General features: G+C 46.9%; 2 protein-coding genes across 7 annotated transcripts in view; one reads left to right on the top strand and one right to left on the bottom strand.

Annotated features, from left to right (window-relative positions):
* Positions 1-3696: 3696 nt before the first annotated feature.
* On the top strand, positions 3697-10654 carry LOC129714570 (transmembrane emp24 domain-containing protein 1-like). Its single transcript, XM_055664277.1, is given in 5 exon segments — positions 3697-3744; positions 3746-3910; positions 8203-8300; positions 8783-8951; positions 10150-10654. Coding segments are annotated over 5 exon segments (684 nt in total). The 5' UTR covers positions 3697-3711; the 3' UTR covers positions 10369-10654.
* Positions 10655-11734: 1080 nt separating this feature from the next.
* The window catches only part of dnm2a (dynamin 2a), a 36607-nt gene continuing 24645 nt past the window's right edge, over positions 11735-23696 (bottom strand). For 4 of the 6 annotated variants that reach the window (XM_055664280.1, XM_055664281.1, XM_055664284.1 and 1 more), the window contains 7 exons: positions 21729-21842; positions 19581-19690; positions 18355-18466; positions 18056-18223; positions 16779-17014; positions 15361-15585; positions 11735-13977 (listed from right to left, as the gene is read on the bottom strand). In XM_055664280.1, coding sequence (XP_055520255.1) covers positions 13908-13977; positions 15361-15585; positions 16779-17014; positions 18056-18223; positions 18355-18466; positions 19581-19690; positions 21729-21842 — 1035 coding nt within the window. In that variant the 3' untranslated portion in view covers positions 11735-13907. The remainder of the gene's footprint in view (positions 13978-15360; positions 15586-16778; positions 17015-18055; positions 18224-18354; positions 18467-19580; positions 19691-21728; positions 21843-23696) is intronic. The other 2 variants (XM_055664283.1, XM_055664282.1) reach the window with 1 other exon arrangement.

Here is a 23696-nt window from a genome sequence, read left to right as displayed (position 1 = left end):
ACAGCATGTGTAGGAAAGAACTGCAGATGCTGGTTTAAACAACCAGCTAACAATGGCCTACATAGCAGAAGTGTCCACGTCGCTGAGCTGGGAACTGGAAGTATCTTGAGCTAATTCTGCTACCACCATCATCTATTGCAACAAGTGATAGCTCCCACTGATTGTCGCTAGAAGCTTGTGTCCTATTCAGGACGGACGATGACAGAGAGGTCAACATTTGTGACATGGAAGATGGACTTTTATCCATACCGTTCATTCATTTGTTCCACCTCTCTCTAAATCACCGTCTATATCTCTTGTCTGCCTTTCCCCTAAATCTCAGTCTGAAGAAGGGTCTCGACCCGAAATATCACCCATTCCTTCTCTCCAGAGATGCTGCCTGTCCCGCTGAGTTACTCCAGCATTTTTGTGTCTATACCTGATGGATATGCAGTTTCCTCAAGACTGAATATGCAAAGTCTGTTACTATCAGATAGCATCAGATTAATCATTAGAGAAGTTATTCAGCACAATAATAAAACAGGCAATCATTTCTCCAGTTAGCTTTTAACACTGGTATAATTAACTGACAATTTATGTTGTAACATGATTACCAAATGCAATTTTAAAATGCTTGATAAAAATATTTAAAATCTAAGGCAGACTTTCAGAAAGTTTTCAAAAGTTTTTCAAATTATTTGAATTGGTATTGTTCAAATAATGTTTTTGAAGTAATATAAAATAATGTCATAAAATAACTGCATCATTTTGCATCCCAGTGGGAGGCTAGTTGTCCAACTGGTTATCTCTATATGTGAGCATGTAGCGAAACATTGTGTCTAAATAATAATTGCAATGATCATTATTTTATTTATTTCCCTTGATATGACAATGTGGAATATGGAATATGGCCTCCACAACCCAGACTTCTATACCCCCATTCCCCACCTCATGCAAGAGAAAGATATTGTCAAGCTTAAAAAGGTTCAGAGAAGATTTACGAAGATGTTGCCAGGACTATAAGATCTGAGCTATGTACAGGGAGAAGTTGAGTAGGCTGGGTCTCTGATCCTTGGAGCGCAGGAGGATGAGGGGTGATCTTATAGAGGTGTATAAAATCATGACAGGAATAGATCGGGTAGATGCATAGAGTCTCTTGCCCAGAGTAAGGGAATCGAGGACCAGAGGACATAGGTTCAAGGTGAAGGGTAAAAGGTTTAATAGGAATCTGAGGGGTAACTTTTTCACACAGTTACAGTGGGTGTATGGAACAAGCTGCCAGAGGAGATAGTTGAGGCTGGGATTATCCCAACGTTTAAGAAACAGTTAGACAAGTATATGGATAGGGCAGGTTTAGAGGGATATGGGCCAAGCGCAGGCAGGTGGGACTAGTGTAGCTGGGACATGTTGGCCGGTGTGGGCAAGTTGGTCCGAAGGGCCTGTTTCCACACTGTATCACTCTATGACTATGTGGTGAGCACCTTTATTAGTGGGAAGTTTGCTACAGGGCTGTTGTTTAATGAAGTACACTCCTCCCTTGCATCAGAAGGGGCTTGATTTGAGCTGTGATCACTCATTCAAACCACAAGCTGCAATCAGGGGAAACTGTAAATGCGAAAATGTGTTTTAGTCAGAGGTGGAACTACCCTAGAGAGGAGCAAACTGGAAAGAATGGAGGGTGAAACTAAAAACAAGTGTCAATGGGAATCTGTACTCAGCAGACCAGGCAACATGTCTCGAGTGAGAAATACAGCTGGGTTTTCAGCCCAATTATTTCAGATTTGCAATATTTTGCTATCATGTTCGGAACAGTGATCGAAACAGAATTAAGCCATTTGGCCCATCAAGTCTATTCTGCCATTCAATCATGGCTGATCTATCTCTCCCTCCTAACCCCATTCTCCTGCCTTCTCCCCATAACCCCTGACGCCCGTACTAATCAAGAATCTGTCAATCTCCGCCTTAAAAATATTCATGACTTGGCCTCCACAACCTTCTGTGGCAAAGAATTCCACAGATTCGCCCCCCTTGCTCCTTGCAAAGGAGGTGTAGAGGTCAGGCAGTAATGAGGTCAAGGCAGAAGATCAGTCATGATATTATTGAGCAGTTTATGTGCAGAATATTTAAATGGATGTATAACTTTCGTGCGTTGAATTAAAATGTCAGAGGGGTGGGGAGGTCACGACATTCAGTGCCACCAGCAGGTGGAACCAGTGAAGGGAAGGTTTGCTTGAGAATAGTATCTGTCAAATTCAAATGAGAACATTGGAGTTCCCTTCTCCAGTAGTGGATGATGTGGGAAAAGAGGTACTGGCAGCAGAAGGCTCTAAAAGCCCAGGCCAGCTAATGAAAGAGAGGATAAAGGAGAGGTGGGAAAAGAGAGGGAAAATATAAATGAAAGGCACTTTGTCCTTGCCCAGGTTCTCATAGAAACATAGACAATAGGTGCAGGAAGAGGCCATTCGGCCCTTCAAGCCAGCACCGCCATTCATTGTGATCATGGCTGATCGTCCCCTATCAATAGCCCGTGCCTGCCTTCTCCCCATATCCCTTGATTCCACTAGCCCCTAGAGCTCTATCCAACTCTCTCTTAAATCCATCCAATGACTTGGCTTCCACTGCCCTCTGTGGCAGGGAATTCCACAAATTCACAACTCTCTGGGTGAAAAACTTTATTCTAAGACTGTGGCCCCTGGTTCTGGACTCACCCGACATTGGGAACATTTTTTCCTGCATCTAGCCTGTCCAGTCCTTTTATAATTTTATATGTTTCTATAAGATCTCCCGCTCATCCTTCTAAACTCCAGTGAATACAAGCCTAGTCTTTGTCTCCTGAGATGCTACCTGACCCACTGAGTTACTCCATCACTTTGTACCTGTCCACATTCTCCACAGAGATGCTGCCTAACCCACTGAGTTACTCCAGAACTTTGTATATGTGTGTTATGATTGTGTTTATAATTTGTTTGGTTGTTTTGTTGTTTGTCTTTTGCACAAAAGTCCGCGAGCATTGCCACTTTCATTTCACTGCACATCTCGTATGTGTATGTGACAAATAAACTTGACTTGACTTGACGTCCAAGTTCTCCAGAGATGTTAGCTGACCCACTGAGTTACTCCAGCACTTTGTACCTGTGCAAGTTCTCCAGAGATGCTGCCTGACCCACTGAGTTACTCCAGAACTTTGTACCTGCCCAAGTTCTCCAGAGATGTTAGCTGACCCACTGAGTAACTCCAGCATTTTGTACCTGCCCAAGTTCTCCAGAGAGATGCTGCCTGACCCACTGAGTTACTCCAGAACTTTGTACCTATCCACATTCTCCACAGAGATGCTGCCTGACATTTTTCCTGCATCTTGCTTGTCCAGTCCTTTTATAATTGTATATGTTTCTATAAGATCACCCGCTCATAATTCTAAACTCCAGTGAATACAAGCCTAGTCTTTGTCTCCTGAGATGTTAGCTGACCCACTGAGTTACTCCAGAACTTTGTACCTGTCCACATTCTCCACAGAGATGCTGCCTGACCACTGAGTAATTCCAGCATTTGGTGTCTATCTTCTGTGTAAACCAGTTCTGAGCATGAATGACAGTTGAGGGAGGAGTGCGGCTGTCGATACACTGCCTGCTTGTCCATTGGTGTGTGTGTGTGTGTGTGTGGGAACCAATGAAGTTTGTGCGGAAGCGAGAAGTTTTGCTGAAGTAGCGGCCGGGGACGGGACGGGGACGGGACATGGAGGTCGGGGCTGGACGGGCAGCAGCAGGTTTGCTGGAGCCGACTACTCCTCGCCCTGCTCGCCTTCACCTCTGCCACCTCCGCCACCTTCAGCCAACCCTCCGACTCGGAGTTCACCTTCGTCTTGCCGCCGGGCAGGGAAGAATGTTTCTACCAGAGCGCGGACCACAACAACAGCATGGAGTTGGAGTATCAGGTAGGGCTGGGGCTGTGGCTGTGGCTGTAAGGGAGCACCACCCTTTAGCACAGGAACATCGACCTCTGCTTTAAATTAACTCCCCGACCCACTAACACTAACCCTCCCCGGGCCCCCACAGTGGCAGGAATTTGTCTCAATGAATTCCATAGGAGCGAAATTTGTCTCAATTCCAAATGTGTCACTTCAGCTGAACCCAAGATCTCTGCTTCTCACTTCTACAGATAAAGTAGAGTCTCCACCAGGAATGCCACCCATTCCTTCTCTCCAGAGATGCTGCCCTGTCCCACTGAGTGACTCCAGCATTTTGTGCCTGTCCTGGTTCTGGTGGAGTGGAGGCGGGGGCGAGCAGGCGAGTGCATCCGGTATACCCAGGCCAGCATGTCGCCGGGCGAGGCCTGCACTTATTTAGCTCTCCAGACAAGACCGGTTCCTGTTCTCTCTTCTGAAGGCCCACGAATACTCAACTCAGTCCTAACTTTGCCAACCTCTGCTCACAGGGAAAACTGCCACCCCTGAGACCAGATTTATGAATCTGAGTTACACTGCAACCATATCCTTTTAAAAATGGAGTCAGAAACTGTGTACAATACTCCAATGCTCTAAGTAATTTTAGCTTGACATGTTTACCCCTGATTTTAATCCTTTTGTAATAAATGTTAATGCATCGTTTGCTTTGCTTTTCACTTTACACAGATACTTTTGCCTGCATAACATTTCCTCAATCAGTCACTATGGCTGATCATCCCCAATCAATAACCCGTGCCTGCCTTCTCCCCATATCTGTTTACTGTTTCATGTTCCAGTTTCTGGGACATGAAACAGTAAACAGATATGGGGAGAAGGCAGGCACGGGTTACTGATTGGGGATGATCAGCCATGATCACAATGAATGGCGGTGCTGGCTCGAAGGGGCCGAACGACCTCCTGCTGCACCTATTTTCTATGTTTCTGTAACTTCACATTCCTTGTGTTCTATTCCAGCTGTCATGCTCTTGTTCATTTACTTAACCTATCCCCTTGAGGCTTCTTTACAATCTCCCTTTTTACAATCCATTCTAGATTGGTATCGGCATGAAATTATGAAATTGCATCCCATCAATCAAGTTATTAACATGGGTTGTGGATACCTGCGGTGTCAGCACTGTGACCTGCCAAATCCTGAGAGGGCAGACACAAAAATGCTGGAGTAACTCAGCGGGACAGGCAGCATCTCTGGAGAGAAGGAATGGGTGACGTTTCGGGTCGAGACCCTTCTTCAGACTGAGAGTCAGGGGAGTGGGGAACGAGAGATTTAGACGGTGATGTTGAGAGATACAGAACAAATGAATGAAAAGTAACAATGATAAAGGAGATAGGGCTTTGTTAGCTGTGATCTGGTTGAGAACGAGTTACAGATAATGGTTCTCCACAGTCTGAAGAAGGGTCTCGACCCGAAACGTCACCTATTCATTCGCTCCATAGATGCTGCCTCACCCGCTGAGTTTCTCCAGCATTTTTGTCTATCATGGATCTCAACAAGATGAGTTTTGAAGCTAATACAACAACTTGGGTGGGGGGAGGGATGGAGAGAGAGGGGAAGCAAGGGTTACTTGAAGTTAGAGAAATCAATATTCATAGCACTGGGCTGATAGCTGTCCAAGCGAAATATGAGGTGCTTTTCCTCTGAGAAGCCATGTTCAGTTGCACTCTTTGTGTTATCTCACATTATATTGCCTCCAATTCTGTGTGTTGCAACTTCATTAACCAGCCTCCCAGCTGTAGCCATATCAGAATCCTTCTGAAAATATCAATACACGACATCCAGTGTTCTCCCCATCTCGCTTGTATTTGCCACATCCTCAAAGGGGTCTCTATCTAAAAGTGGTAGGTCGCCTGTTGAAAGGTGAAGTGACTCTTGCCCAGAGAGCTGTGATCAGTTGCTATTCTCTTCCTCAGACTTCAGTGAAAACAGGATGTGTGCATGCTTTTAAGGTAGAGGTGGATTCAGACTTGGTAAGCAGTAAGGGGGGGTGCTAGGTTGGACGAATGTGTGGAGGGGTGACTGCAGATAGTCAGGCATGGAGAATGAAGATAGCTTTGAATCAATAGACAATAGGTGCTGGAGTAGGCCATTTGGCCCTTCGAGCCAACACCGCCATGCAATGTGATCATGGCTGATCATCCACAATCATGCATCTTATAAAATGATGGAGCAGCTCGAGATCTAGTATAGACACAAAATGCTGGAGTAACTCAGTGGGACAGGCAGCATCTCTGGAGAGAAGGAATGGGTGATGTTTCAGTCGAGACCCTTCTTCAGAGAGCTGCAGATGATCAATCATTGTATATATCAATATTTGACTGCATAGGCGTGGACACTGAGTAATGTTTGTTTTAGTTCTGAGCCAAGATCTGTGTGCTTTGGTTGAGGAAGGACTGCTCCTTTTCCACTGCTTTTCAGAATGAAACATGGATGAACTACAGACCCTTAGTTTGAACTGAAACATGATAACCAGATTCTGAAGTAGGCTTTATGCCCCATGTACCTGCATCGCCTTTCAATAAGATCATGGCTGGAGAAACTCAGCGGGTATAGCAGCATCTATGGTAGACTGAAGTCTGAAGAAGGGTTTCGGCCCGAAACGTCGCCTATTTCCTTCGCTCTATAGATGCTGCTGCACCCGCTGAGTTTCTCCAGCACCTTTGTCTACCTTCGATTTTCCAGCATCTGTAGTTCCATCTTAAACAATAAGATCATGGCTGATCTGTTATGTTGGAATTATTTCCTTGCACTAATATTTCGTCATTATCTAAAAGCGTTCGATCTTCTTTCAAAAATACTCAATGACTGAGCCTTCACATCCCCCTTGAGCAGAGAATTCCAAAGATTCATCAAGTCAAGAGAATTTATTGTCATGTGTCCCAGATAGGACAATGACATTCTTGCTTGCTGCAGCACAACAGAATATTGTAGGCATAAATACAGAACAGATCAGTGTGTCCATATAGCATAGAATATATATATACACCCATAAATAAACAGATAAAGTGCAATAGGCTGTTATAGTTCAGAGTTTTTTTGAAGTAGTGTTTAATAGTCTGATGGCTGTGGGGAGGAATCTTCACTACCCTCTGTGGGGAAGTATTTCTTTCTCCCCACATTCTATCCTGAGTGGTCAACCCCTTATTTTGCGATTGTAAGCTCGATTCTAACCACCTCAATCCTGAGGCACTGCTTCACGCTTATCCTGCCCATGTCTTGTAAGAACTTTGAATATTTCATTGATGGTGCAAGTCTCATTATTGTAAAATAGATTACTGCATCAATCTCCTTTACCTGATGTATATCCTCCTTTGTATCGTAGAGACAGATGCGTAGGCAATATTCCAGCTATGGTTTCACCACCGCCCTATATAATTAGAGAACTGCTTTAGGCAAATCGATTTGCAATAAAGACCAATATACCAATTAGCTTCTAAATGACGCTGTAAGTGTATTAACTTCCAGTAATTCATGCACATCTGTCACAGCCCCATTGAAAACCAACACCGTTCATCCCTTCAATCTTTAAAAACAAACCTCCGCCTTCCTGTTTGTCTACCAAAGTGATAGAAAGATGAACAGACCAGAGCCTTAGAAACGTTCCCAGATGAGTAGCAAACACAGCAGGCAGTGGTGTGGAAACTATGCAGCATCGTCCTAAGAGCAGAGATTGTCCACTCTCATCGCCTGGCAGAAGCAATGGCCTTGGTGCATCCATCCCACCTGGCACTGAGCAAAGACCATGTAACTCTGGAGTACAATATCAGTTTGAGCTGTAGATAGACACAAAATGCTGGAGTAACTCAGCGGGACAGGCAACATCCCTGGAGAGAAGGAATAGGTGACTTTTCGGGACGAGACCCTTCTTCTTCAAAGACACAAAATGCTGGAGTAACTCAGCGGGTCAGGCAGCCCCTTCTTTGAAGAAGGGTCGCGGCCTGAAACGTCACCCATTCCATCTCTCCAGAGATGCTGCCTGTCCCGCTGAGTTACTCCAGGGTTTTGTGTCTATCTTTGGCTTAAACCAGCATCTGCAGTTCCTTCCTGCACATAATCAGTTTGAGCTGTGGTTTGAGAATGTCATTTCATTCGGTGTAACTTCTTGAGTCCTTGTTTCATCTTTTAATTCCTGTTCACCTTTGGTGTTTGCTTTAAGGATACTGAAACGGTCATTGGAATATAGTCTTGGTTTGCTGCCAAGCTATTCGGATGAGGATGAAGCATTGGCGTTGGGTATCTCTGAAACTGGGCTGTGGTTTTGTTGCAGGTGATTGGAGGTGCAGGCATGGACGTCAATTTCAATGTGTTTGGACCAAATGGTGGAAACCTGATCTCAGAATCCAGAAGGTCCGATGGTGTCCATACGTGAGTTTAAGGAGAGTTGAAGAAGGGTCTCGACCCGAAACGTCGCCTATTTAACTTCGCTCCATAGATGCTGCCTCACTCGCTGAGTTTCTCCAGCATTTTTGTCTATCAATGGTGTCTTCAGCTGTTAATTGAAATTCCTTCCCTTAACTTTGTTTGAACTTCTCCAAATAACTTCTCATGCCTATGTGGAATGTTTGTTCTGGTGTTGCCCGTGAAAAACACTTTCAAAAATGTTAGAAGCCGTGTATCAGTGCTTTAGTTTAAGAAGTAACGGCAGATGCTGGAAAATTGAAGGTAGACAAAAATGCTGGAGAAACTCAGTGGGTGAGGCAACATCTACGGAGTGACGGAAATAGGCAACGTTTCGGGCGGATGCGTGGATCTCCACAGTTTTTCCAGCATTTTTATCAATGTTTTCGATATGTTTCAACAGACCAGCCCTTGGATCTTTTACTCAGGATATTTCTATTGTTCCACAGAATTGAGCCTACAATGAATGGGGATTACAAAATCTGCTTTGATAATTCCTTCAGCACCATTTCTGAGAAGCTCATCTTCTTTGAGGTGATTTTTGATGATGCTCAGGAGGACTGGTCAGAGATTGTGCAACCCGAGGAGCTGCTGGATATTAAGATTGATGATATCAAGGTGAGTTGGAGTCAGTGTCACACCCTACCTAACAAGGTAAGCTTTAGAATCTCTGCACATCGTTGAAGATCATAAATGATAGGAGCAGATGGGAGTGATCGGAGTCATTCGGCACATCATGTCTACTCCACCATTCAATCATGGCTGATCTATCTCTCCCTCCCAACCCCATTCTCCTGCCATCTCCCCATAACCCCCGACTCCTGTACTAATCAAGAATCTACCTATCTCTGCCTTAAATATAACCATTGACTGCCTCCACAGCCTTCCGTGCAAAGAATTCCACAGATTCACCACCCTCTGTCTAAAGAAATTCCTCCTCATCTCCTTCCTAAAAGAACGTCCTTTAATTCTGAGATTGTGACCTCTGTTCTGAAACTAATCTAATGCTGTTTTTGTACAAGAGTCAGAAAACTCTTCGGACCATCACGTCCATGCTGTCTGAAGAAGGGTTTCGGCCCGAAACGTTGCCTATTTCCTTTGCTCCATAGATGCTGCTGCACCCGCTGAGTTTCTCCAGCATTTTTGTTTACCTTCGATTTTCCAGCATCTGCAGTTCCTTCTTAAACACATCCATGCTGTCTTCTGGTTCAGTAATCCAATCAGTTAAATGCTCTTGTTTTCCCCCTAATGTTTTCCCCCAAATTATTCCACATGCCTTTCCAAATCCCATTGGGAAAACCCAGCCTTGCAAGCAGCGAGATTCAGATCACATCTACTCTTATTAACAAGAAAATATTTTCCTTGCACGTCTCTTGAATGTTATAGTTGCTGCTCCTTGTACAATTTGATAACGGAAACACTGTCCCTCTATTTACTGTATCTAAACCTGCCACAAATGTATACTCTTAACAAATTTTCACCCAAGATAGACACAAAATGCTGGAGTAACTCAGCAGGACAGACAGCATCGCTGAAGAGAAGGAATGGGTGACGTTTCGCCTCGACCCGAAACGTCACCCATTCCTTCTCTTCAGCGATGCTGCCTGTCCTGCTGAGTTACTCCAGCATTTTGTGTCTATCTTCGGTTTAGTTCCTCCTACACAACAATCCGTTAATCCTAGGATCCCATGTATGTAGTTCTCCTCAGAGTTTTCCAAATGGGAAGAAGTAAAATGGAATAGACTGATTGCTGCCTGTGTTTTTTCCCCTCTCCCAATCTCGTATTCACCCTGCCTGTCCATCCATCATTTCTCAGGAGGCGATCGGGAACATGAACCACAAGCTGAGCAAGAGCGTGCAGATCCAGGCTATTCTCCGAGCCTATGAGGCCCGGGACCGCAATCTACTGGAGGGAAATTTGGGGCGAGTGAATTTTTGGTCTGCATTCAATCTTGCCGTGATGTTGGTGGTGTCATTTGTCCAGGTCTATATGTTGAAAAGTCTCTTTGATGATCGGAGGAAAGTTCAAACTTAACTTAAGAAAATGTAAAAAGTAGAGGTGTCTGGAAACTGGCAGTGGCCGACTGGTCACAGGCTATTCCTGGGTTTGGGGTAGGCATGCTGGATTTTTGGGGTTAGTTGGGATTTTGGAGGAGGTTGAGATTGAAGTGAATTGTATCGAAAGTGCTGCACAATGATACTTTAACAGAATACTCCCATGAAAGTATATTGATATCTGCATGTTTGTTATTGTTAAATAACTGGAAGTTCGTCCCATTTGAAATGCGGAGTGGCATTAAATAAAGAGTCAATTTATGGAATGGATTGAATGACGTTTTTAATTATCGAGGTGGAGGACCTGTCTGGGCCAGGAGGGGGAGTAAAGCAAGGCTGCAGTTCAGTGGAAGGAGTTGATCTGATGGGGAATGCAAAGAAATATTTAAAAGTTAATGTTTAGTTTAGAGATACAGCACGGAAACAGGCCCTCCTGCCCATCGAGTCCGCACCGACCAGCGATCCCCGCACACTAACACTATCCTACACACACTAAGGACAATTTACAATTTTACTAAAGCCCATTAACCTGCAGACCTGCACGTCTTTGGAGTGTGGGAGGAAACTGAAGATCTTGGAGGAATGACGAACGGCAGCGCAAAGACAATACATGATTACAATTGAGCTTGCAATCAATGTTATAGAAATAATGCTGTAGTAGATATTTGAGAGTGTGGAGCGATTGTAATATGTGATTGTAGACCTGCTTTGTAGCCAGCACACGGCAAATAGTCTCTTGGGTTGGGCAGCATCTTGGAAGCTATGCAAAAGTCCCAAGATCACAAGCTAGTAACAAGATCAAACCCCATTTTCGATCCTCTCAGTATATCTCTCTCTATCAGTTTCTCGTCACGTAAATATCCCAACTCAGACCCAAGCACTCCACAAAAGCAGAAAACCCTTAAAAACAAAACAAACGCTGGCTCCTAGCCGCAGATGTTAACTTTTGCCTCCGGCAAATGCTGCATGTACCTGCTGATTGTTTCGGTTTTCATTTTTATTTCACATTTCTATCATATAAGGTCATGTCATAAGTCATAGAAGCAGAATTTGGCCATTCGGCCCATCAAGTCTACCCCGCCAATCAATCATGGCTGATCTATCTCTCCCTCCTAACCCCATTCTCCCGACACACGTACTAATCGAGAATCTATCTATCTCTGCCTTAAAAATATCCATCAACTTGGCCTCCAACGCCTTCTGTGGCAAAGAATTCACCATCGGTATTATTTTAATTCACCAGCCCCTCCACCATTGCCAGGTTGATGCAAGATTACTCCCCCCTCCCCCTCAAGAAACCAAAGCCAGGCAAAAAAAGAAAACAGAACAGAGAGACACGAGGAAAGCTCCTTCTACTGTCGATCCCTTTATTTCAATTAATTACCGTACAGAATGCAGGCACTTCATTTCAAATCAGTTAACAGTCAATAGAATCACACAGCAGCAGAAGAGGAAACATTCTTGGGTTTCTGTGAAATGAAACAAAACCCCGATCCGAACATTTGATGAAATAATCACCGGAAAAGATCTGTCACTATTTTGTAAAACAGTTAATTAATTCAGTTATTTTTTTCTTCTAGAAATTAGAATAGAAAGGTCGCTGATCAGATTTTGCCATTTATATTACAAAAACCATCAGGAGTTTGGTGCTAAAACTCCCGGAAACGTTGTGGAACCCCTTGCTCCACACTCCAGTGGCATTCTCTTTATTGCAAAAGTGATAAAGTTTCAAGGATTAGACCCAGCAAATTCTCCCTCTAAAAGTGAGAGAAATTAGTTTTGATTCAATAACTAATATATATATTTTATATAAAACTGCTCCCACCAAGTCAGGACTGCAGGACATCTGAAAAAACAATTTCTAGGGTAGGATTAGGTGAACCTTGCTTTGAACCCACTCCCATCGAATGCACAGAGGACTCTCAAATGCTATTCCATTCTGCTTTGGATAACCTTACCATGGACTTTGAGTTTGAGGGTGTTCGGGTGGTGAGTGGGGAGGATAAGGAGAGAGAGAAAATCCGATTACAGTCTCGAGGAAGCTCTAATCTTACACGGTTCCTGATTTTTGTTTGTGGCCTATTTCGATGACTTGTACTTTGTAACGACCAGAGTAAACTTCCTTTGCACAGAGAATGTCGTAGGTTAGAAGTTAATGCCCAGTTTGTAATAGGGGAATAGGTTTTGTGTAGCAGTAGCTGATGGGACAGACAACCGACAACACTGCCCCCTTAGCTGAATATTGTCACAATCAATGAACGGGTTATTTACAACAAGAATTTATACGTGAAAATACTCAGCAAAATGGATTCCAACTGGGACAAAGCTCAGATATAGAGCAGGTTAATTAGTATTAAGGGTCTAACCAGTCCCACCTAGAGTGTGGACATCTTATTCCAGCATGATATTCAGCTCAAGTAAAGCTGACATGAACTCTACTTGAAACAGCTAAAAGGAGCGTTACGGGATGGGTTTAACATGAGGCATCAGGGCCATCCGTCAAGCCCTTTCTCAGCTAGTAGTTAACTAGAAATAAATGAGGCACAAAGGTAGATCCCGGAGGAAGTAGGAGGACAACTCCACACTCATCCACATGACCTTGGGTCCATGAACCTTGGCTCCTTCAAACCCTGGAATCTGAGATTAAATTGGAAGTTAGATGGCACTGACTGATTCTCTGCCAAGAGAACACAGCAACCAGCCACTGGTGGACCTCTGCTTGCAGCAGTCTGTGCACGGACTCTCAGCATTGCTGCCGGCACAACCCCCTCTAGCATCATCCTCAGTCAGAGATCTCACTCATTGATACATTACCTGCACCGCTTCACACACCGTCCCTTCAACCCACCTCCCACCCCCCTCCCGTGTCCAAGGGGTAGGTTACTGCTGTATCCCCTCAATTCATCTTGCACAATTCCCACTTGCTGACTGCTCAAATGTCATGGCATTCACGATCCCAAATCCGTTTTTGCGGGATCATTAAACGCCACAAATCTCAAGTCAGGATGCTGGAACAGTGGAAGCTCCCATTACTCCAGGCAGCAGTGGAATGGAGCAAGGTTCCTGGGCTACTGGCTTGAAGTTTGGGAGGCAGTAGCAACACAAAAGATGCCCAGACACCAGACGTTGTGTGGTTACAACCCATTCACATACAGTGGCACCGTCAACCAGGAAGCGGGAAAAGGCATAAAACAATTTAGCTGCTTATTTGGCAAGTGCAAAGTTTCTCAACAGGGCAGATCAGTGGAGCAACGAGCAAGAGATATCGTGTCCGAGAGTCTGGTGTTCAGGGAAACAAAACCAAGAGGTAAATCTTTGTTTAAATAAAGTTCAGTTAAGATCTTCTTAGTGCTTCCAGCTTGAGTGAAAAGGCAAGATGTCGGGATTACACTTGGGAAAACGCAGCCCTGTGGTTCCTGTGCTTCACACCGCTAATGCCCCTCAGCGGTCAAATAGGCAAAGGTAGGGCTAATCAACTATAGCCTACAAGAAAATGCTTCACAGGATAAATCCCACTGTTTAATCCAGTAGGGATTGCTCAGATGCCCGGATAATAGTGGGCCGGTTCGGAGCAGCTGGCGGTCTTCTGCTGAAGGAAACAAAACAAAACAGGGGTCAATATAATGGGGTCAAGTAACGGGAGCAAATCAGGATTCATTTCAACAGCCACTGTAAAGTCAGAAGCAGGGTCATGACCCGAAACGTCACCCTTTCCTTCTCTCCCAAGATGCTGCTTGTCCCGCTGAGTTACTCCAGCATTTTGTGCACATCTTTGATTTAAACCAGCATCTGCAGTTCCTTTCAACGCCGATTCATTACAACGGCACTTGGGCACAGCCAGAGCACAGAGTGCTTTTCTCAGTCACACACACCGTTCCAGAATTTACATCCAGGGATAAGCAATGAGGAGCAGATGGGAGGATTAACATTGAGACAAGTGGGAGTGAGGCAGAGTTACTCCAGGAGTTATGATGGGTGCGAATGAATGAATGAATGAATGAAAGGAAGGAAGTGGTACTGGTGGGGAAAGTTGCACGTGGTTGAGAAAGAGAGTATCATTTAGCTGGGCGTTAGTGTAGGTCTGTGAGCACAGGCTTGGGTGGGGGGTATACATGGTGCGAGTCAGAACAAGGATAGCCTTATTATTTTGGGGGTGGGGGTGGATAGAAGCCAGGGAACCTGGCTAGGGTGTCGGACACAATAGCATGCATCAACACAAGTTGAGCTGAGTAGGGCCCAAAATCAGATTTTAGTTGAGTTTAATTTAGAGATACAGCGCGGAAACAGACCCTTCGGCCCTTGTTGATGTGGCCCTTGTGGCTAAAGGGATCAGGGGGTATGGAGAGAAGGCAGGAATGGGATACGGAGTTGGATGATCAGCCATGATCATATTGAATGGCGGTGCAGGCTTGAAGGGCCGAATGGCCTCTACTCTTGCACCTGTTTTCTATGTTTCTATCCCTGGGACACAGGCAGATGGACATCATGGGGGGAAGTTCTGAGACACAGACAGATAGATGCCCCAGACCAGACCGGTAGATGTGTGGAGGTGCCCCTCTCAGCCCTGAGACGGGTATCTTCCCTGATACATGGATAGGAACCCAGCCGAGACACAGGCGGATGGGCATCATGGGGAGATCTCCATGAGACTAGCAGTTGGAGGCCTGAGACCATGCAGGTAGCAAAGTGAATGAGCCTCCATCAGCCCTGAGACGGGCATCTTCCCCCATAAACTGGAAGACAGATAGGAACCCGTCCCAGACACAGGCAGACAATAGACAATAGGTGCAGGAGTAGGCCATTTGGCCCTTCGAGCCAGCACCGCCATTCAATGTGATCATGGCTGATCATCCCCATTGAGTACCCCTCTCCTTCGCAGCTGCTAAAAGAGATAAACACCTCTCCTTCGCAGCTGCAGCTTCTCCGGGTGCATCCACACAAAGCTGGATCGGAGGGAAGGGTTTCCACTTACCTGGGCAGCCCCGGTGGTCCGGGTGGAATCCGTGCTGGCCGGGAGGGGATCTGGGGAGGGGCCCCAAAGGCATCGTTGGTGGGCATAGGTCTTGACGGGATGGGAGGAGCTCCAAACGGCTGCGCTGGGACGGCAATCAATGGGGGTCCCGGAGTTGGTCCTCGTACCCCTGGAGGTCGGCTGGGCGGTCCCATCGCAGAGTGCGGCCGGCGTTGGGGTCTCGGGCTGAGGGAGGAACGAAAAGCACAGGTACAATCCCAATCCCAGCACTACAAGCTGCATCAACCCCACACACCCTTCTCCCCCAAGGTGGACTTTGCCCCAAGCCCTACCTGCACCTCATCTACCAGCCTGGAGCATAGCCGTGCCAACACCCTCCCATCCCTGCATGGATACCTCCATCATATAGAAACATAGAAAACAGGTGCAGGAGTAGAGGCCATTCGGCCCTTCGAGCCTGCACCATTCGCCATTCAATACGATCATGGCTGATCATCCAACTCAGTATCCTGTACCTGCCTTCTCTCCATACCCCCTGATCCCTTTAGCCACAAGGGCCACATCTAACTCCCTCTTAAATATAGCCAATGAACTGTGGCCTCAACTACCCTCTGTGGCAGAGAGTTCCACAGATTCACCACTCTCTGTGTGAAAAAACATTTTCTCATCTCAGTCCTAAAAGACTTCCCCCTTATCCTCAAACTGTGACCCCTTGTTCTGGACTTCCCCAACATCGTGAACAATCTTCCTGCATCTAGCCTGTCCAACCCCTTAAGAATTTTGTAAGTTTCTATAAGATCCCCCCTCAATCTCCTCACCTCTCACATCAACGTGGCACCCAACTTCTCGTTGCCAGCTCAATGACCCTCTCCCATTATGGGTGCCAACATCACCCTGCCAACCCACGATGCCAACACCCCTCCCCATAGGTATAGCGTATAACCACCCAACACACGGTGGGTGAAAGTTGCACTCAGCTGCCCCCCAGTGGAACGAAGGAATTTGCTCCTAGCCACCAAATGTCAGGTCGTACTCCCCTCCCGTCATCAGCTCATGAGTGATAAGAGCAGAATAAGGCCATTCAGCCCATCCAGTCTACTCTGCCATTCAATCATGTCTGATCCATCTCTCCCTCCTAAACCCATTCTCCTGCCGTCTTTCCCATAAACCCAGACACCCGCACCAAACAAGAATCTATTTCTGCTTTAAAGAATACCCACTGACTTGACCTGCACAGCCTTCCGTGACTATGAATCGCACAGATTCACCGCCCTCTGACTAAAGAAATTCCTTCTCATCTCCTTCCTAAAGGAAGGTCCTTTTATTCTGAGGCTGTGACCTCTCGTCGTGGACTCTTCCGCTAGTGGAGACATCCTCCCCAACATCCAAGCCGCGGATACACCTGTGGGCTGGCCTACCTGTGTCCCCCAGACTGAGTGGCCAGCCAGGAATCGTCCACGGGCGGGGGCAAGGGGGCACTGATGGTGCTGGTGCTGATGTCCCCGATGATGTGCAGGGCCTCTTTGATGGCGTGATACATTCGCAGCATCTCGTCCCGTCGCTGAGCCTGCTCCGCCGATTCCTCCATTAAGCTGTTTTGGTCCGTAGACGAGTACAGGTAAGCCAGCAGCTCCGCCAGGATAAAGTCCTTGGTCTGAAACAAGAAAGGACACGCTCTCACATGGTGCCCAAAGACTCGCCCACCCGAACCGTCACCCACCCAGTGGTGAGTCTGTGGAATTCTCTGCCTCAGAGGGCGGTGGAAGCAGGCTCTCTGGATGCTTTCTTGGTTCTTGGTTCTCCAAAATATTCCAAATGGAATTTAAACTGGAGGTGGTGAAGGGAGGGCTTAAGCCAGAAAGGGTTATTGAGAAGAAGGAGCTACTTTAAATTTAGTTGCATTTCAAGAGAGAGCTAGATATAGGGCTCTTAAAAATAGGGGAGTCAGGGGATATGGGGAGAAGGCAGGAACGGGGTACTGATTGGGGATGATCAGCCATGATCACATTGAATGGTGGTGCTGGCTCGAAGGGCCAAATGGCCTACTCCTGCACCTATTGTCTATTGTCCATCCACCAGTGATACCCAAAATATTTTTACTCCCGAGGATTCTTACCGGATCAATGCTATAAATGTAAAAAGATTGTCCCCTACTTGTGTAGGGTAGTGTGGACTCAGTGGGCCAAAGAGACTGTTTCTGTACTGTATCTCTAAACTAAACCACCATCACGATCCTCCCTTCTCCCCTCCACCCCGCCTTTCGTAGGTACTCGGGGCTCCCATGGACATTTTTCACACTGTTGAAAAATCTTCACGAGCTTACCGCGTTTCCCGAGTACCTGCCGTTAGCGTTACGAGCTGCTAAGAGACGTCCCGAGCTCCGACGTACATTCTACATAGTTTTTTTTAAAACTCGGGAGAGCTCTTGGGCTCGTATAGTGGGACAGGCCCTTAATTGGGGTGGTATAAATGTAAAATTTGTCCCATGTGTGCGTAGGGCAATGTTAAAGTGCAGTGATCGTGTTGGTGTGGACTCGGAGGGCCGAAAGGACTATTTCTGCATTCTACCTAAGCTAAGCACACGTTGTCTATCCCTGCAGATATATCAATGCCCCTCTGCCACATACTCAACCACTCCCCACACTGGCTTCCCCCTCACTCCACATACACACACACACACTCCCGGTCAAATTACATTGTTGATCATGAGGTGCATGATGGTCTTTGGCATCAGGTCCCGGACCGACTTATTGACAATGCCCATGTAGGAATCCACCAGGTTGCGAATCGTCTCCACCTGTCGCTCCAGCTGCGGGTCCATCGAAAACGAATCTGAGGTGCTTCCAGTCTCCTCGCTCTCTGCCTGTGGACCATTACCAGCAGTTAGTTACAGTTCAGGTTAGTTTATTGTCACGTGTACCGAGGGACAGTGAAAAACTTTAGCTGCGTGCTAACCAGTCAGCAGAAAGACACATACACCAAGCTGAACCTTACATTCTCCCTCTCTGGGTAGACACCAGCCCTCAGGAAAGAAGCTTTCCAACTGTCCACATCCTCCTGGGACTCGCAGGCCAGCTCGATCTGCCGGTAGTCTTTATAAACATTCCTAAAGAGAAGAGAAAAGACCTTTAATCTTCAGCACTTGTCACCAAGTACCCGTGCTGCACCCAACAAATGGTCTGTTACACTGGGCCAACAAGAAGCAGAGCATTAGTCCACACGGCACAGTGGCAGAGTTGCTGCCTTACAGCACCAGTTTCCATCCCAACTACGGGTACTGTCTGTACGGAGTTTGTACGTTCTCCCCGTGACCACATGTGTTTTCTCCTAGATCTTCAGTTCCATCCCAACTATAGACATACAGATTTATAGGTTAATTGGCTTGGATTTGTATACATGGTCTAAGCATAAGTTGTCCATAGTATGTGTAGGCTTGTGTTAATGTGCGGGGATCGCTGGTCGGTGCCGGGACTTGGTGGGCTGAAGTCAAGTCAAGTATATTCGTCACATACACATACGAGATGTGCAGTGCAATGAAAAGTGGCAATGCTCGCGAATTTGCAAAAAAAACAAACTACAAACAGAATGGAACAGAATCACACATTCACGAACAGAATCACACATCTCCGACCTCTCTGTCCTGGGTCTCCTCCATGGCCACAGCGAGCAGCACCGGAAATTGGAGGAACAGCACCTCATATTCCGTTTGGGGAGTCTGCATCCCGGGGGCATGAACATCGAATTCTCCCAATTTTGTTAGTCCTTGCTGCCTCCTCCCCTTCCTCAGCCCCCCTGCTGTCTCCTCCCATCCCCCAGCCTTCGGGCTCCTCCTCCTTTTCCCTTTCTTGTCCCCGCCCCCGATCAATCTGAAGAAGGGTTTCGGCCTGAAACGTTGCCTATTTCCTTCGCTCCATAGATGCTGCTGCACCCGCTGAGTTTCTCCAGCTTTTTTGTGTAACCTTCGATTCTTCAGCATCTGCAGTTCCCTCTTAAACACACATTCACGTATTTGTGGGAGGGAAGAGAAAGGACAAAAACAGCAATTTTAAAAAGACACCACACACCAGTAAAATGGTACAGTGAAGGGCCCGTTTCCGCTCTGTATCGCTAAACTATAGAGCACGGGTCTCAGGTCACATTTTGTTGGTGTTGGGCCAAAACCCGCTGTGCTAATATTCCACTGCCCACACAGGGTAACAGCGGGGACTGCAGACACTGACCTGTGCTCTGTGTTGAAGAGTGCAAAGATGTGCTTGGTGGACATGAACCCCTTCTCCACATCCTTCAGCTTCAGGTTGTCGAGCGGCAACATGTACTTCTTCTCTTTCTCCTGTAACAATCACACCATCATTAGCAAACTGGCACCACCCTAGTCTCGGAGCATGACTAAGGGCTGCGTGAATGGCTCTTTTCAGGAGATGGCCAACCAGCAGTCCAAGTATGAGCAGTCAGAGGGGGGGCCAGTGACTGACAGCAGGACAGACGGGACCTTCAGGCAGCCAGTGCAGAAATCCCAAGTGCATCCTGCTCTCAAATTGCTATTTGGTGGTGCCTACATGAGGGCAACAATGCTGGCTATACTCACCAGAGGAATCAGGTCCATTACACCATGGATGGGTCGGCTGCATAGGGTGAAGATGAGGAATATCAGGAAAGACAGCACAGTACAGGTAGGTGGGATATTGATTAAATAAACAGGATGTGAACAAGTAGGGAACTAAAGAATATTCACAGCATCATGCACAAGTGTGACAGACACAAAAAGATTATACAGACAACTGGTTAAAGAGATGGGGGTGGCAGAGTGGTGCAGCGGTAGAGTTGCTGCCTTACAGCACTAGAGACCCGGGTTCCATCCTGACTGCTGGTGATGTCTGTATGGAGTTTGTATGCTCTCCCCGACACGCGAGTGGGTTTGCTCCACATTCCAAAGACGTTTGTCGGGTCATTGACTTTGGTAAAATTGTTACATTTCCATTGTGTGTAGGATTGTGTTAGCGCACGGTGTGATCACTGATCATGGCAGACTCTGTGGGCCAAAGAGCCGCTTTCTGCGCTATAACTTGGGTGCTGGTGGAAACGCTCTTCCTGGGACCGAAAACACATTCTGAAAGGTGTTATCCAAACCAGCATTTCACCAGAACACCATCAAAATTCTGGCAGCCAGTCTGGTCATTTAATAAATTATCCAAAACAAAAAGAAAGCTGGAGTTTTAAATAAAACTAGGCAAAGTCAATAGGCAATAGGTGCAGGAGTAGGCCATTCGGCCCTTCGAGCCAGCACCTCCATTCAATGTGATCATGCTGATCATCCGCAATCAGTACCCCGTTCCTGCCTTCTCCCCATATCCCCTGACTCCGCTATTTTTAAGAGCCCTATCTAGCTCTCTCTTGACAGACAACAGGCAAATTCTAAAAGAGATAAACACCTCTCCTTCGCAGCTGCAGCTTCTCCGGGTGCATCCACACAAAGCTGGATCGGAGGGAAGGGTTTCCACCTACCTGGGCAGCCCCGGTGGTCCGGGTGGAATCCGTGCCGGCCGGGAGGGGATCTGGGGAGGGGCCCCAAAGGCATCGTTGGTGGGCATAGGTCTTGACGGGATGGGAGGAGCTCCAAACGGCTGCGCTGGGACGGCAATCAATGGGGGTCCCGGAGTTGGTCCTCGTACCCCTGGAGGTCGGCTCATTCAATCATGGCTGATCTATCTCTCCCTCCTAACACACTCTTTCCTGCCTTCTCCCCATAACCTCTGCCATCTGTACTAATCAAGAATCTATCTGTCTCTGCCATGTTTGACAAATCTGTTGGAATATTTGTAACTAGCATAACATGCACGGAGAAAAAGGAAATCAGCTGATGTGGTCTATGTGGGATCTAAGTCACCACACCACCAAGATGCCACACAAGAGATTATTAATATAGAATAATAATCAGATAGAAACTAATATTAGAGCATGCAGTATGAGGAATATTACACTGATAAACAGTGAAGATTGGTTAACAAGAAGACAAGAGAAATAAAGAATTCACTTTTAGGTGGGAGACAGAGAGACCAGTGGGTGTTGCAGGAAACAGCGACGAGGGTCAGGTACTCGGTGCTCACAAAGATGAAGGAGGCAATAATGCTCAACACACTGGATAAACAGTTGCGGCCTTTGTCAACATTATAATGGACAACGTTTCCACAATTGGCAGAGACATGATGGGCTAAATGGCCTTCAGGTGAAGATTTGTGACCAAAATAAAGAGTGAATCTGAGGTCTTCTCATTACGAAAGGACGTCTTGCCCGGGATCACCCCTGCATCGAAAAGCAACAGTGACCCATCATCAAACTGAAAACGACGAAAACTGACGCAAACAGCTCACCTCATCGTCCTTGTACCAGGAGAGTGACTCTGCGGTCAGAACAAACCAGTACTCTTTCGAGCCGCCCTTCATGAGGCTGATGTTGCTGATGGTGATCCAGCCCCTGCGGATAACCTGGAAACAATCAGGGGGATGATCAACGCCTGCCATGCCTCGCACAGCGGCCCAGCCCTCCCCACTTCAAACACAGTCCTCCACCTCACCCCCAGAACTATTTCCACCTTCATAATCATCTCCCAATCTAATGGGCCTGACCCCATTGTGAATACATACACCCCCCCCCCCTGCATCAATCCCAAAGTAGATCCCAAACCAGCCTGCCCACCATTGCCACAGCTCCAGCCACCACCCTCCACACTACCCTAGAATCAACATGCATCTTAGAGCCTGATATTGAGTTATAGGAAGAATGGAAACTGCTTTTCGTCCACAAAGACCACGCTGGTCGTGAAGCACCAATGTGTACGCAAGTCAATAGACAATAGGTCCAGGAGTAGGCCATTCGGCCCTTCGAGCCAGCACCGCCATTCAATGTGAACATGGCTGATCATTCCCCAATCAGTACCCCGTTCCTGTCTTCTCCCCATATCTCCTGACACCGCTATCTTTAAGAGCCCCATCTAGCTCTCTCTTGAAAGCATCCAGGGAACCGGCCTCCACCGTCCTCTGAGGCAGAGAATTCCACTCAAACCCATGCTATTCCCCCACCTGGCCATCAATGAGCTCTGCTCCCAGTCTACCACTGATCTACACATTAGGGGCAACTGATAGCGGCCAATCTACCCTCAACCCCCTGACGCACGAGCACAAACCATGACACAGGAAATACCTCCACCCACTTGGCTTAACGCGAGGGTGGGGAGGTGGGGAGGTAGGTAGAGGAGATCTGAACGGTAAACCCGGCTTCAACCCGGAACAACATCTCAGCAACTTCACAGTGGTTAGAAAGCATCAAAACAACACCGTTAATCAGACTTGGACTAAACGGTGCAAATAGCCGCATGGTCACAATGGCAACCAGCCCGGGTCCAGCCAGATGATCATTGCCCGTCAATTTTACGGAGACATGTTATACAAAACAGATGTGTTAATCCAACGCACATTAGGTTAGTCCGCTACCTTGGTACAATCAGAGGAGGGCCAGGGCCAAAGACATTACCAGTACCAGAGCTATTTGCCAACTTGGACTCTGACCTGACATCCAATCTCTCAGGGTCTTGCTTGCGTCTCACACAGCCCCATCCCGCTATCTACAGAACTTCAGAACCACCGCTTTCCTCTCTCAGATTACGCCCACTCTTATCAACCTTTCCCTCCCCAATTGGTAGAATTTCTTTCTCACCTCTTCACCCAAAAAACACAGATGGGAGGGGAGGTGGTGGGCGACAGTGAACCACTGGGAAAGAAAGACTATCGATTGGGGGGGGGGGGGGGGGGGGGGGGGGGGGGGAGAGATGATGGAGAAATCGGAGATAGGGTATCATCGAGAACAAACGTGTGGTTCTGAAAAGCTGACTGAGGAAGGGAGTGAGGTCGGGAGAAGCAGAGGGACAGTTCCTGAGTGCGTGGATGTCAGGTCAAGGGGCAAAGTGATCCAAAGAAGATTCCAAATATAGTGGAGGAGGGTAAACAGGATTAGTGGATGGGATAAAGTGTGAAGCATTGCCACTCTCTGTACTGTTGTTGGGTTTGCTCACAGTTACGCCATTTTCAGGAGTAAATTAATTTATCTGGACCAAAGCCTTGCAGGGGCAACAGGTCCTGGAGCAGTGTCTGTATCACCTACAAAGTCAGAGAGTGGAACAAGCTGGTAGCATTCCAACTCCACCAAGGAACTAGACGTCAGATGGACTGGGAAGTAGCGGGAGCAGATTCCACAATCCAGTGGCTGCTGTTGATGGAGTCTCGGCTTGCTATCCCACCATCAGTTGCCAATTTAGCAAAGTTACAGCCTTGCATTTAACCGGA

This window comes from Leucoraja erinacea, chromosome 39 (genome assembly GCF_028641065.1).
Source record: "Leucoraja erinacea ecotype New England chromosome 39, Leri_hhj_1, whole genome shotgun sequence".
In the NCBI taxonomy this organism is placed as follows: Eukaryota; Metazoa; Chordata; class Chondrichthyes; order Rajiformes; family Rajidae; genus Leucoraja; species Leucoraja erinaceus.
The sequence above is the reverse complement of the archived record's forward strand: the minus strand, read 5'-3'. Positions and strand labels throughout refer to the sequence as shown.